Raw genomic sequence first — 16233 nt, forward strand, 5'->3', positions numbered from 1 at the left:
ATTTTGACAACAACTACTTCGGATTCTGATTATTTCTCCTTTTATTGGTTAGCTCAGGTAATTAAAATCTGACCACATACAAACATATAGATCTTTACATACAGATCTCTTCAACAGATTAAACTTTATTGAATTATCTGTATGTTCACTAACACTCTAGGGATTCAAAAGCAGTATGACAGAACAAAAAGAAAACTGAATGAGTCTGGGGTCTCTCTCTAACTACTTAAATGGCTCTTGTCTAGTGAATTTCTGGCTTTGATTTCATCCTAAAAACTAATTCTAAATCAGAGACTCCTGATTGGTATACCACAGTGAATGAGATAGGTATGCCTAGGAAAGTGACCCTAGTCAGTCTTTTGCATGGCTGTCTATGCTGTCAGAGCCCCTAGGCTGCTTACTTCTGGCCCTGAGCAATGTCTTCTGGTTATCCAACTATGTAGTAATTCCAGTATCATTTTCAATATGGGCCAACTTTGGTCAAAGGCTAGAAAACAGTGGTATAGAACACTATTTTTCAACCTACTGATATTTGCTGTGAGGGACCAGCCGAATACTGTAGGATGCTTAGTAGTATCCCACATCTTCACCCACTAGGTGCTAGGAGTGCCACTTCTGTGACAACCAAAAATGTTTCCAGGTATTGACAAATGTCTCTTGGGGAGGCAAAACTGTTTCTGATTGAGAACCACTAGACAATATTTACTATCATTTCTAATTCAAAAATATAGAAGTTCTAACACATTTAGGAGGAAGTTCTTCAAAGTGTCTACAAACCTAATTAATCACTTCAACAAAATCAATCAACAAATAATGCATTTTATACTCACCAACTCTACTGTAAAGCAGCTGTATGCTTGTAAGCTGAATATCAAAGGAATCATAAGCTATATCCATTATCTCTTCAAGATTGGCCTCACCTTGCTTCACATCTGGTAATTCGGAACGACTTTTACTTGTCACCTTCAAGTTAATGTTAATAGTTTAGACTATGCAAAATACTTCAAAATATAAGTATAAAGTTTTTAACTTTTAGACCTATAATACAAAATGTTAATAGGAGAGGATAAACTCACAAGTAAGCATACATAATAAGGCTATCAGAAAGGTCCTCATCCATGAGATAATATAGTAAGAAGGCCAGAGATAAATTTTTATAAATTAGGATATATTTCCCATTTACTTACATTAAAAGAAAGAAACCAAGATGGTCCTGAAGAATAATACATCTACAAAGTTTTCAAATGTGGTAAGAGGCCTTCTCATTAAGAGCAAGACCAAGAGACAAATTTAGCTTTTAAAATGTTTCTATGGCATGACGACAAATACTGATACAGCTTTATAATAAGAAGAAAGAGTCCAGAATTAAATAGGATAGCTGAATTTCAGTTCCAACTCTACCATTTATGTAATACCAGGCAAGTTATATTTGTATCTCTCCCTTCTTGGCATACTGTGAGAGATACTTAAACATCCTGGAGATTACTCCACAATAGTACATAAAGATCTTACTCATAAAAATACACGAGTATATACATACATATTTTTAAATTTTTTTTCCCAGTATATAGCTCATGTGAAGTAAACACTCAAAAAATTATTATCTCTGTTTGAAAGGTAATAAATTTTAGGTAACAGGTTAAGCAAGTTGCCTAAAGTCACAAAATTAGATATCCTTACTCCTAACCTTATGCTCTTTCTATTATACCACACTGTCTTTGAAGCAACTGAATAAAATTCAAATATGAATAATAAGCTATATAAGTTTCATTATAAATACATACCCAGTGGGTGTTTACATAATTAACAAATGCAGAATTTTTAAAAATAGGATAAGCAAAGACGTCAGTATCAAGGACAGGCGTGCATGTGTTAGGTGGCCAGGAAAAGCATTCCAAGCTATCAACCTCTCTTCGTTCTTTAAACTGTTATAGATATTCCTCTACATTTAATGATTTACAACAATGCTGTCCAATAGAACTTCTACAATGATGGAAATGTTCTATATCGTCAAATACAGGCCTGCATGGTGGCTCATGCCTGTAATCACAGCACTTTGGGAGACCAATGCCAGTGGATCACATGAAGTCAAGAGCTCGAGACCAGCCTGACCAACATGGTGAAACCCCATCTCTACTAAAAATACAAAAACTGGCTGGGCGTGGTGGTGAATGCCTGAAATCCCAGCTATTTGGGAGACTGAGGCACAAGAATCACTTGAACTTGGGAGGCAGAGGTTGCAGTGAGTTGAAATCAATCCACTGCATTCCAGCCTGGACAACAGAGTGAGACTATGTCTCAAATGCAAAAAAAAAAAAAATACAGTACCCACTTCTGACTATTAAATTCTGAAATGTGGCTAATGCGACAAAGAAACTAAACTTTTAATTTTATTTAATTCTAGTTAATTCAAATAACCACATGTGGTTGGCTAGTGGATACTACAGTGAAGAGTCCAGATTCTAGAATACAGCAAAAAAATTTATTCTCTACGGAAAATTTGGAAAGAAAAAAGTACATAATTAGAAAAAAAGGGAAATGACTTAGGTAAACAGAAGAAGATCATCTCTCAATTTAGAATTATTTAATACAAATATTAAAATATCAATATAGTTTTCAACACAAAAAACTTCAGAAAGATGAAGACATGTTTGTTTCTAAAATTCTCTCTCATTCTATATACTTTACATAATCAAGTAACAGATTTAAATTGAAAAAGAAAGAAGAGGGTTCTCTAAATATAAATCTTAGGCCAGGCATGGTGGCTCATGCCAGTAATCCCAGCACTTAGGGAGGCCAATGCGAGTGGATCACTTGAGTACAGGAGTTTGAGACTAGCCTGTGCAACATAGTAAAATCCCATCTCTACAAAAAATACAAAAATTAGCCTGGTATGGTGGCGGGTACCTGTAGTCCCAGCTACTCAGGAGGCTGAGGCCCAAGAATCACTTGAACCCAGGAGGCAGAGGTTGCAGTAAGCCAAGGTTGCAGCACTGCATTCCAGCCTGGGTAACAGAGTGAGACTCTGTGTTCAATCAATCAATCAATCTTAGATTTGAACCTGAACTACAGAGTTTAATTAGTCATTTTGTTTTCAGAAGTACAGGAAAACTACCTAATTGAGACTTCACTTTATTTATTAGAAAGGAAGACTTCTCAAATCTTACTTGTCTACCATAAATCTAGGGGAAAAAAGCAATAAATCAAACTGTCTAAAAACAAACTACATCTTAAACAAAGAAACACCCTAAATGCTGTATCATAAATCAAATATTAGTATATACCTTTAGATGACCAAGATCCAAAAGAAGCAGATTTGATGTAGGACTAAAAATTCCATCTTGTGGGACAATAATATAGGAAGCCTTCAAATTAATTTTGAGATCAAGAACTTTCTGTGTTTCAATAATATACAGTAGACCTGCAAAAAATGTACATCTTTGCAATGAATACTGTTCATAAATTACTCAAGAAATAGAGAACCACTAAATATATGAACTGATAAAACAATCTTAATGTGAAATTACTATTAACTTTAAAATGAACTCAGCAAAATACTTCCAACATAAAATTTAAAATATCTGCCCAATGTATGCACTCCTGATTAAATATAATTTAGTATAAAATTGTATGATTCCTCAAAAAAATTTTTTTTAACCTATAAATTCTATTTGGGTAAAATTGGAAAGAAAGACACAGACCAAAAAAAGGTTTAAGTGACATAAAACATTTATTCACAACAACTCTTAGAATCTACATAGATACTTCTCAATTCATAAACTTCATATAGCTACATTTGCCATGCAGAATAATATATCTTAATATTATTCTGAGAATATAAAAAATCCTGGATTATTAAATCATCTTCAATAAAATCATATGTAAACCAGAAAAGGCAACAAATCAGTTTCCCATTCCTTAGGTCCTTCATTCACTTCGAGTTTTTTAGTCTAATAAATTGACCTCATTAACTTGCATATGATTAATATACCAAATTAATCTAGTTTATGTCCCTAAGTCCAGCATCAGTTTTTAAATCTAAACAAACTGTTTTCTATGAGATGAGAACCCTTTCTTGAAGAAAAAATTATATGAGTAGCCATCAAATCAGTTTGAGTATAGATATTTGACTTGACACTCAAACAAAAAGGCACATTTTCTCACACACACACACACACACACACACGCACACACGTAGGCAGGTCAGTATATTCTAATATAACCTTTAAAGTTAAGAATTTATTATTAGGGAATACATGTTCAAATTAAAGAATATGTCAAAAATTTTAAAGTACTTAAATTAAAATTACAAATAAAATATATATACAATTTTAAAGCTTAAAAGCAGACACTGAGCAAGTGTCAAGTGCCAACACATAATCAGCTAGATATACAAGCCAACAGAAAAAAGAATAAAATATCTTCTGTTTTAAATATATATTTAAATAAAAATAGAAAATAAATAACCAAAGTCTGTGCTATGGTTTAGTATTTCACCCCTCCAAAACTCATGTTGATATCTGATTTTTAACGTTGGAGGTGGGACCCTAACAAGAGGTGTCTGGGTCATGGGGGCAGAGTGCTCACAAATGGCTTGGTATTGTCCTCATGGTAATGAGTTCTCGTTTTATTAGTTAGAATTTGTTGTTTAAAAGAGTCTGGCACCTCCTTCCTTTCTCTTGCCATGTGATCTCTGCACACGCTGGCTCCCAACCCTCTCTGCCATGAGTGGAAGCATCCTGAAACCCTCACCAAAAGCAGATACTGGAGTCATGCTTCTGGTACAGCCTGCAGAACCATGAAGCAAATAAACCTGTTTTCTTTACAAATTATGCTGCCTCAGGTATTCTTTTATAAAAATAATACAAATGGATTATGTCTGAGACAGCTCTTCCTTGAAATATGAGAAACTGTTATCAAAACTGTGTCATCTTTAAAAGATTCCAACAGCCTTGCCCAGGTATCCCAAGCAAGACTCTACAGGAAGAAAAAACCTTGGCATTCCCCATAGCCTGAAAGAAGCAAATTCAAGTGAAATCTCTTAAAATGAGGATGGGAGGTGAGGTGAGATAGAGGTTTGCGAACAGATGGACAAATCATCAAAAATTCTGAAGATCATCCAATTAGCCTGAAACTTAAGAGCAGAACTGACTCAGTTATTCATTCTTTTTTCCCAAATGATATGGATTCAAACACAGCTGTCATGATTTTACTAAAGTAACAAGAAGCCTCCAGAAGGGTCAATCTGACATTCAAGATTCTCCAGAGTCTACCTGTTAAGCATTTCTCTATCTTCATTTCCATCTCTAGTCTAAGGATTCCTCATGTATTCTGGCCTCTACAAATCTAAGTTTTGGTACTCCTTGGAAGTTCTACCATAAGCCTCAGTTTCAACAAAGCCTTTCTTGATGCCAGGACACAATGATTTCTTTAAGTTGTTTTTAATGGAAGGGAGCGGGGAGTATTTTCTTCTGAATTTAAGTTTATTGGGTCTCTCCCCCATTTTCCATTGCACTTACAACAAATCTTAACTGTTTAATATGACTTTTGTGTTTTCATAATTTAAGAGTATGCATCCTTAACATCCCTCCACTCCCCTCTCACTACATTAGAACCAATTCAGCTTTCTACAGCTTCCAAATTCACAGTGTGGATCCTACATATAACATATATCTGGTCTTAATGTTAAATTTTCAGAGATCTTCTCTGACACCACCACCAAAACTAAATTGGGTATTTTATCATTCTCATTTCCTTCATGGCATTTGGGCTGATTATAGAATCATTTCCTCACTCAGCTCCAAATTCACCCACTTGTCTGCTCTGTGAAAACAGATCTGAGCTCTTTAAATGATTTTCCTTTGCCAACTAGCACTGAAGTAGATAAAGAACACAGGAGAGACACTGCAAGAGAAAAGAATTTTGCTTCCTGGTTCCAGTATACTCGCTTAGCAATATCTTGCAACACTGTGCCTTTCTCCAACACAATACATGCCATGCACAAGGGCTGACAGTGCTCAAAAGCCAGTATCTGCCCCTAGAGCCCTCCTCAGGTGGTTTCACAGCAGAACAAGTACAGTGAGACATGACCCCATGAATATTTTTCCTTTTCACCTCAGAGGATGGATTTCCAGAAAGTTTTAGAGAGCAGATTACCAGCAAGACACCAGAATGTCTTTTCTGCCATTCAATGACTCACAAAGGTTCCTTCTCCAACAAGGTGTTCTTCAATTCTCAGGGAAGAGAGAGACCTCTTCCTTGGAAATATCATCTCAATTCTATACTCCTTAAAACCACTCTTCTTAAATACATGTAATTTTGGAGACAGCACCTCACTCTGTCTCTTAGGCTATAATGCAGGAGTTGTTATCACAGCTCACTGCAGCCCTCACCTCCTGGGCTCAAGGGATCCTTCAGTCTCAATGTGCCAAGTAGCTGGGACGACAGGTACATGCCAGCAAACCTGACTAATTTTGTAATTTTTTGAAGGACAGAGTCTCACTATGTTGTCCAGGCTGATCTCCAACTCCTAACCTCAACTGTTGCTCCCCTCTCGGCCACCAAAACCTCTGGGATTACAAGTATAAGCCCCTGTGCCCCGGTCTCTTGTTATATTCTTTGAAGTTACTCTTTGGAGTAGCAAAACAAACCCTCATTACAGTTAATAATTCATTATATTAAATGTACCTATCAAAATTACTGTGTGGTTTTTCTCTCCTGATTGGACCCATACAACATTAATCAAAATTTTCCCAGTAGATTGCTCTTAGTTTCATATTTGTCCTATTCTTAAGAGTATAACAACCATCAATAGGCAAAAACTACATCCATTCTGATCATTGCTATGCTCCCTAAAACCTACCACATTGTCTGACATATAGATTAGGCTCTTGATACATATTTAAATGAGAAAATAAATGAAATAACTAAAGTTCTATCAGAGAACCTTGTACTCCGAAAGAAGAGTTTTAGCAAATGACCACATCTGTTTTCCTGCCAGAGACAAAGGATAACTAGTTGAGCAGGTTCTGTAAGCTCATGCCATACTTGACAACAAAAAGATATGCAAGATCTTGAGTTCCTAGAAAGGAAGGGGAAAATAACAAGCTGAGCATCCCTAATCTGAAAATCCAAAATCAAAATGCTATAAGATCTAAAAGTTTTTCAGTACCACAATAACATGATGCAACTGGGCATGGTAGATCTTGCCTGTAATTCCAGTACTTTGGGAAGCCAATGGAGGTAGATGACCTAAGGACAGGAGTTCGAGACCAGCCGGCCCATCATGGTGATTATGGTGATCTCATCTCTACTAAAAATACAAAAATTAGCCAGGCATGGTGGTACACCCCTGTAATCCCAGCTATTCAGAAGGCTGAGGCACAAGAATTGCTTGAACCCAGGAGGCAGAGGTTGCAGCGAGCTGAGATTGTGCCGCTGTACTACAGCCAGGGCGACAGAGTAAGACTCTGTCTCAAAAAAACAAAAAAATGATTTGCCACCAGCAGATTCTTACAAGAAAAAATATTTACAAGGGAAGTATATAAATGAATTTCCAGGCCAGGCCCAGTGCCTCATGCCTATAATTCTAGCACATTGGGAGGCTGAGGTGGGTGGATCACCTGAGGTCAGGAATTCAAGACCAGCCTAGCCAACATGGTGAAACCCGACCTCTACTAAAAATAAAAAAAAAAAAAAGGGTGTGGTGGTGGGTGCTGTAATCCCAGCTACTTGGGAGGCTGAGGCAGGAGAATCCCTTGAACCCAGGAGGTCGAGGTTGCAGTGAGCTGAGATAGCGCCACTGCACTTCAGCCTGGGCAACACAGTGAGACTCCATCTCAAAAACAAAAACAAAAACAAAATAAATGATCTTCGAACAGAAAGAAAATAAAATCAGATAAAAAGTATAAGCTATAAGACAAATCAAGAGCAAAGAAGGCAGCAAATGCATAAGTAATTCTAAATTACCATGAACTATATACATAAAGTCCAATAAAGTTTTTTTAAGTAAAAAAAATAGTATATAGGGATGGTATATAAAGTTCAAGTATACTAAAGTCCATATAATCACCAGGACAGTATGTAATTTTTCATTAAATTTATATTTTTACAAAAATGTATACTGTAATTTCTAAAATAAAAAGTGATAGAAAATATTTAACTTCTTGATAATAGATTGTAGGGAAGGGGCAAGGAAGGTATCCTAGAATTTAGCCAAAGGAAATCAAGAAAAATAAAACAAGGAAAGCCAAATTCAAAAGCACAAAATAAGATGTTAGACATAAGCCTAGATAAATTAATTAATGCAAACAGTAGACATAAATAAAAAATAAAGACCATAAATCTAGATTGGAAAAAATCCTATTACATGTTGTTGACATGACACATCTGAAAACATATAGGGAAAAAGTAAGAATATGAGAAAAAACATATACCAGGCAAATTCTAACCAAAATAAACCTTGTACTTCAAACTGATATCAGACCAAAAATGAAATAAAATTTAAAAAGTACAAAGGGAAAAAAAGTATTAAAAATATAGGTGGCCAACTTTATACAGATAAAATATTTAGTTTATAGGAGGAAAAATACTTTATTCCTGCATGTACTTAAAGACAGCCTTAAAATTTATTTATTTATTTATGAAGCAGAGTCTCGCTCTGTTGCCTAGGCTGGAGTATAGTGGCACCATCTCAGCTCACTGTAACTTCCGCCTTCTGGGTTCCAGCAGTTCTCCTGCCTCATCCCCCGAAGTGGCTGGGATTACAGGCGCCCACCACCACGCCTGGCTAATTTTTGTATTTTTAGTAAATATGGGGTTTTGCCGTGTTGGCCAAGCTGGTCTCAAACTCCTGACCTCAGGTGATCCACCCGTCTTGGCCTCCCAAAGCGCTAGGATTATAGGCATGTGCCACCACGCCCAGTCAAACTTATTTTTTTAAGCAAACAGATCTATTAGAAATAAAAAATCTACATTGATAATGAGGCATTTTTCATGTATTTCTCTTAATAACTGTTATAACACAGTGACAAAAGGAGAAAAAAAGAATCCAGTAAGTATACAAAAAATTTGAAGTACATGATTTACAATCAATGTGGAATAAAAAGGTATAGATAAGAAAAACACAGACTTTTCGGCATATAAGGAACATTTTTTTAATAACATATATTGAGGTAGAAAACAAGTCCCAACCAATTACAAAGCATTAAAATCATACAGATAATCTTTATGGTCAACTACTCAATTAAAGAGTTCAATCTGTAACCCTAAACTTTCCTACAAAGAAATCTCCAATATCAAATGGTTTTACCATTAAGCTCTGCCAAATATTTAAGGAAGAAATAATAACTGAACTTATTCAAACTCTCCTAGAGAATAAAAAGGGCTGAAACTTTTTTTTTTTCCATGAGGCTTATATATCAAAATCTGGAACGCATTCTAAGAAAGGAAATTAAGAGGTCAGTTTTTGTCATAAATAGAGGTCCAAGTATCCTAAGCAAAATTTTGCAATTAATTTAAATGTTGTTACTAGGTATAAACTTTGAGTGTAAAAAATGATTATTGTTTTATCTGCCTTTAAACATAAAAGTACCAAATTGGTTTCTGTTAAACTATAACCACTCTAGAAATATGATAAATTTAAAATAAACTTTAATAAAAACATTTTACCATAAATAAGAGTTTAATATAGGATACAGCATTTAAGTCACCAATATTAACACTGGCATTTACCTGTTGCTGTCTTATTGCGAAATTCTTCAAGTTTTGTCAAAGTTGCTGAAGTGAGCTGTGCTAGATGTACCTCTTTTGGAGGTCGGAAGAATTCCACTATACTATTCACTGTCCTCTGTTAAAATAAACATCATTAACACAAACTCAAAGCAAACTAAATTTTATTAAAACTTAGTAATTTAAAAAATGCTTACTGCATCATATATGATTTCTAAAGGTTCAGCTTCTATGACACACCTCTGAGTAACAGTTTCATCTATTGGATTTATCTCAAATGTAATCTGGAAAAGTGACATTGCATCATCCAATGAAGACAGGAGGCGGGGTTTTTTTGAATTATCTGGTAAGCCAGTAATATGAAATGAATCTATTTTAGTTTCAAATCTGCATTAAAAAAATAGAACAAAAGTAATCAGAAAAATTGTAAAGGATTTTTAAAATTGAGTAAAATAAATTAATGAAGACAACTTCACTTTGCATTTCTGACTCCAGTCCATTTCCATCAAAGATACACAATAATTCCTCTAAATTGACATAGATTAATTCACAAAGAATCCTATGCGTTGATTTCCATGTAAAGTGATAAGCTAAAATTAAAGTAACAGTAAATCTACAATGCTTAGTCAATATAAAACTGAAAAGTTTTGCACATTTAATACAACTCTATAAACATGTTTTCTTCTAAAAATAAAAATAAACATTTAAAGGCCAGATGTGTGGCTCACACCTATAATCCAGCATTTTGGGAGGTCAAGACAGGTGGATCACTTGAGGTCAGGAGTTAGAGACCAACCTGGCCAACATGGTGAAACCCCGTCTCTACTAAAAATACAAAAATTAGCCAGGCATCGGGGCATGCACCTATAGTCCCAGCTACTTGGGAGGCTGAGGCAGGAGGCTCACTTGAACTGGGGAGGTGGAGGTTGTAGTGAGCCAAGATTATGCCACTGCCCTCCAGCCTGGAAGACAGAGTGAGATATTGTCTTAAAAAAATAAAACAATAAAATAAACATTTAAAAACCAAGGATCAGGCAGGATTTCTAGAATGGCTATGTGAGAAGCTCAACAATCTTTCTCCCCAGCAAACCAAACAGGAAAAGAACTGGTGAAAATTACAAAATCTCTGGAAATCGATGTAAGGGCAAACAGCAAAAAGAAAAACTTTTATTCAAGAAACTATACTAAAACTTGATAAGAACAGGGAGAGCCTGTGGCATCTGAGCTATGATCATCTCCCACCTCTAATCTCACATCATGTTACTGAAAATCTACATTAATGTGGGTGCAGCTAAGAAGATATCATCACATGTGATTCTCCCCTTTATGTCTATCTTCAAATTGTCTTCTCTAGTCCGTCTTATTTTCTGGGTCTGTGTCCAAATTTCTCTTTCAATTAGGATAAACACTAATACTGCATGAACTCATCTTAACTTGATTACATCTGCAAAGACTATTTCCAAATAAGGCTGTATTTGCAGGTACTGGGAATTAGAAATTGACATAATGTTTTGGAGGACACAATTCTATCCACTACAGTAGGTAAACAAATGGAAAATTATATCCTTCAATAATCAACAATAACAAACCATGGAAAGAGGGGGAAATCTAATTTCCATAGTTACCACATTATATCATTCAAAACACCAAATTTTAAACAAAAAAAAAATATACAAAGCATACACAGAAAAGGGAAAACTAGACATTATGTTCACTAAACCAAGATGTTAAATAAGCTATCTTACATTCAAAAACTTAAAAAAAAAAAAACAGGAAAATAACATTTGAACACAGAATATAAATAGGTAGAAATTATTTAAAAGAACCAAATAGAAATTCTGAAAGTGAAAAGTACAACAGCCACTATGAAAAATTCACTACAGATGCTCCTTGACTTATAATGGGGTTATGTCCCAATAAAAACATTTTAAGTTGAATATGTTGTAAGTTTAAAATGCATTTGACACACCTAGCCTACCAAGCATCATAGCCGAGCCTAGCCTACCTTACTTAAATGTACTCAGAATATTTATATTAGCCTACAGTTGGGCAAAATCATCTAACACAAGGCCTATTTCACAATAAAATGTTGACCATCTTATGTAATTTATTGAGTACTGTACTGAAAAGTGAAAAACAGTGGTTGTATGAGTACTCAAAGTAAGATTTCTACTAAATATGGATCACTTTCATATCATTCTACAGTCAAAAAATCGTAAGCTGAACAATCATGATTTGGGAACCATCTATAAAGAGGTTTAACAGAGGATCTAAGCAGCCCAAAGAAGGAACCACCAAACTTGAAGATAGGATAACTGAAATTATTGAGTCTGAGGAGCATAAAGAATAATGAAGAACAATGAACAGTGCCTAAAGTGGGAGACAAGAGAAAAAGACATTAAAAACACTGGAAGAAATAATGGCCAAAAACTTCTCAAATATGATAAAGAACACAGATTCATACATCCAAGAAGCTCAAAGACCTCCAATTAGGATAAACTCAGAGACTCACACAGAGGCATATTATAATCTAAGTGTTAAAAGCCAAAACAAGGAAAATCTTGAAAGCAGCAAGACAGAAGCAACTCATCACATATGCGGGACACTTAAAAGATTAACAGCTAATTCCTCCTCAAAAACCATGCAGTCCAAGAGGCAGCAAGATAATGTACTTAAAGTGCTAAATGAAAAAAAAAAAAAAAAAAAGTCAACCAAGAAATCTATATCTGACAAAAGTATCATTTTAAAATGAAGGAAAAATGAACACATTTCCAGATGAACAAAAACTGAGTCTGTCATTAGTAGACCTGCCCTACAAGAAAGGCTAAAGGGAATCCTAAAGGCTACAATGAGAGGATATTAGTAATTTGAAGACACACAAATAAATAAACAACTCTGGCAATGGTAACTACATAAGCAAATAAAAAAGTCAGTAACATGTTTTTTAACTCCTCTTTTTAATTCCTCTATCATTTAAATACAAATACGTAAAAACAAATACAAGCCTAAGCTAATGGAAACATTTATGTAAAGCAGCAATTTGTGAAATGATAACATAAAGAGAAAAAAATGGAGCTGCATAGAAGTATTCATGCACTATTGAAGTTAGGTTAGTGTCAATTCAAATTTCACTGTCTTACATTCGAAATGTTAATTGTAATCCCTATGGTAGCTCTCAACAAAATGACTAAAATATGTTTGGAAAAAGAAATTAGGAAGAAATAAAAATATATACTCCAAAAAAGTTAACAAACACTGAGAAGACAGTATTGAGAAACTGAGGGTACAGCAGGCATAAGACATACAATAAACAAATAGCAAAATGGCAGAGCCTGACAGTAAACACTTTAAATGTAAATGAAATTAAACTTATCAAAGGAAAGATAGAGATTAGCAGAATGGGTGAAAAAACATGATACAACAATACAGATCTTCCTCAACTTATGACAAATTATTTCCCAATAAACCCACTGAAAATATCCCAAGTCAAAATGTATTTAATATACCTTGCCTAAGTCAGCGACCATAGGCATACCGCCTAAAAGAGACTCACTTTACGTTCAAAGAAACATATGCGTTGAAAGTGAAAGAATGAAAAAAGATATGCCATGTAACTGGTAACCAAAAGAGAGCTGGGTGGTTATACTAACATATAAAATAATATTTAGCCAGGTATGGTTGCTCACACCATTAATCCCAGCTACTTGGGAGGCTGTGATGAGAAGATCACTTGAGCCCAGGAATTCAAGGCTACAGTAAGGCTATGACTGCACCACTGTACTCAAGCCTGGGTGGCAAAGCAAGACCCTGTATCTAAATTAATTAATTAATTAACTTAAATATCTTTCAACAGAAAACTGTGACAAGAGAAAAGGTCATTATATTTTGATTGAAAGGGTCAATTCATCAAAGATATAACAAGTATAAACATGCATACACCAAACAAAGTCCCTGAAATATAGGAATCACACCTTGACAGAATTAAAGGGAGAAATAAATAGCTCACAATAACACTAAGAAATTTCAATAACCTACTTTAAATGAGGAACATCTAGACAGAGGAACAAGAAAGTAATAGAGAACCTGAACAACATTATAAACGAACTACACATAACAGACAGATATGGACTACTCTACCCAACAGCAGCAAAATACATTCTTCTCAAGTGCAAGCACATGGAACATTCTCCAGAACAGACCAAATGTTAGGTCATGAAACAAATCTCAACAAATTTAGTAAGAAAAGAATTACAACAAGCATCTTCTCCAACCACAATGGAATCAAATTACAATTCGACAGAAGAAAAACTGAAAAATTCACAATTATGTGGAAATTAAACACTTAATCAACAGATTAAAAAAAAAAAAACCACAACAGAAATCAGAAAATATCTTCAAATGAATGCAAATCAAACAAAATATTTCAAAACATACAAAATGTATCCAAAGCAGCTCTCATAGGGAAATTTTTATCTGTAAATGCCTACATTAAAAAAGAAAGATTATCAAATCAATAACCTCACATTACACTTTAAGAAACTCCAAAAAGAAGAGCAAATTAAACCCAAAGTTCACAGTATGAATAAAATAATACATATCAGAGTGGAGACAAATGAAATAGAGAAAACAAAAACACCAGAAACACCAGAGAGAATGAAAAAAAATCAAAGTTGCCACTTTGAAAAGGTTAACATACTTAACAAACCTTTACCTGAAGTAAGAAAAAAAAATCACCAAAGATGCAAATATCTGTAATTGGAAATGAAAGTGGAGGCATCATAACATAACACAGAGGAATACAAAGTACTACGAAAGAGTACTGCAAAGAATAGTACCAAGAAAATGGATAAAGAACAAATTCTTAGAAATATACAAATTTCAAAAACTGCCTCAAGAAGAAAGGGTCAAGAAGAAAATTAGAAAATACGAAGTAAAACCTTTCTATAACCTTAAAAATCTACAGTAAATTTTACTGTAACTTTTAGACCCTACTTATAAATCTATAAACTATCAGTAAAACTTTACTATAGTAAAACTTACTATCACCTTTTAAACTTACTTATAGTAAAACCTATAACTAGTAAGGAGTAAATGTGTAATCAAAAACTCTCAACAAAGAAGAGTTCAGCTGATATGGTTTGGCTGTGTCCCCAACCAAATCTCATCTTGAACTGTGGCCATTCCCCCATGTGGTGGGAGAGGCTCAATTGCAGATAACTGAATCCAGAGGGTAGGTCTTTCCAGTGCTGTTCTCATGATAGTGAGTGAGCCTCACAAGACCTGATGGTTTTATAAAGGGGAGCTCCCCTGCACAAGCTCTCTCTTGCCTGCCTCCATGTAAGACATGACTTTGCTCCTCATTTGCCTTCTGCCATGATTGTGAAGCCACCCCAGCCATACTGAACTATGAGTCAATTAAACCTCTCTCCTTTATAAATTACCCAGTCTCAGGTATGTTTTTATTAGGAGCATGAAAACAGACTAATATAAGAACTAAATGGCTTCACTAGTGAATTCTACAAAATATTTAAATCAGAATAACAATCCTTCTCAAACTCTTAAAAAAATAGAAAAAGCATCTATTTAGCATTTATTAAAATGGAAAGATATCTCATGTTCACAGAAGACTTGATATTGTTATTATGGCAATACTACCAAAAGCAATCTACATACTGAATGCAAACCCTATCAAATTTCAGAGACATTTTCCAGAAATGGAAAAGTGAATCCTCAAATTCATAAAGTCTTGCAAGCAACCCCTGAATAGCTAAAACATTCTTGAAAGAGCAGAACAAAATTGGAAAGACACTTCTCAATTTCAAAATTTAATAAAAATCTACAGTAATCAAAACAGTACGATATTGGCATAATGATAAACATAGTGGAAGTCTAGAATAAAAATTAAATAGAAATAAAAGTCCAAAAATAAAGCCATACGTCTATGGCTAATTGATTTTCAACAATGATACCAACAGTGTTCATTAAGGAAAGAATAGCATCTTCAACAAGTATGAAGGGACACCAGGATATCCACATGCAAATAATATGAGTTGTACTGAGTTCCTTATGCCATATACAAATATTAACTCAACATAGGTCATAAATTTATATGTAAGAGACAAGTATAAAACTCTTAGAGGAAAATAATGGATTAGACTTTCATAATCTTGGCTTAGGTGAATTTTCTGAGATATGACATCAAAAGCACGAACACCAAAATATAAAACCGAACAAGGAGAGCTTCAAAAGTAAAAACTTTTATACATCAAAGGATGGTGTCAACGAAGTTAAATTACAAGATAAAGAATGGAAGGAAATATTTGCAAATCACGTACCTGGTGAGGGTTTAGTATCCAGAATACAAAAGAATTTCTGGCCGGATGCGGTGGCTCATGCCTGTAATCCCAGCACTTTGGGAGGCCGAGGCAGGCGGATCACGAGGTCAAGAGATCAAGATCATCCTGGCCAACATGCTGAAACCCCGTCTCTACTAAAAATACAAAA

The 16233-nt window shown here is 34.6% G+C and overlaps 1 protein-coding gene across 3 annotated transcripts in view; it reads right to left on the reverse strand.

The window, feature by feature from the left end:
- VPS13A (vacuolar protein sorting 13 homolog A) overlaps nucleotides 1-16233 on the reverse strand; it is a 242787-nt gene that overhangs the window by 173019 nt on the left and 53535 nt on the right. For all 3 annotated transcript variants that reach the window (XM_032290653.1, XM_032290654.1, XM_032290655.1), the window contains exons 18-21: nucleotides 9927-10116; nucleotides 9733-9847; nucleotides 3285-3421; nucleotides 831-963 (exon numbers count right to left, since the gene is read on the reverse strand). In XM_032290653.1, coding sequence (XP_032146544.1) covers nucleotides 831-963; nucleotides 3285-3421; nucleotides 9733-9847; nucleotides 9927-10116 — 575 coding nt within the window. The remainder of the gene's footprint in view (nucleotides 1-830; nucleotides 964-3284; nucleotides 3422-9732; nucleotides 9848-9926; nucleotides 10117-16233) is intronic.

Source organism: Sapajus apella, unplaced genomic scaffold (assembly GCF_009761245.1).
Source record: "Sapajus apella isolate SASKATOON/1434 unplaced genomic scaffold, GSC_monkey_1.0 scaffold24, whole genome shotgun sequence".
In the NCBI taxonomy this organism is placed as follows: domain Eukaryota; kingdom Metazoa; phylum Chordata; class Mammalia; order Primates; family Cebidae; genus Sapajus; species Sapajus apella.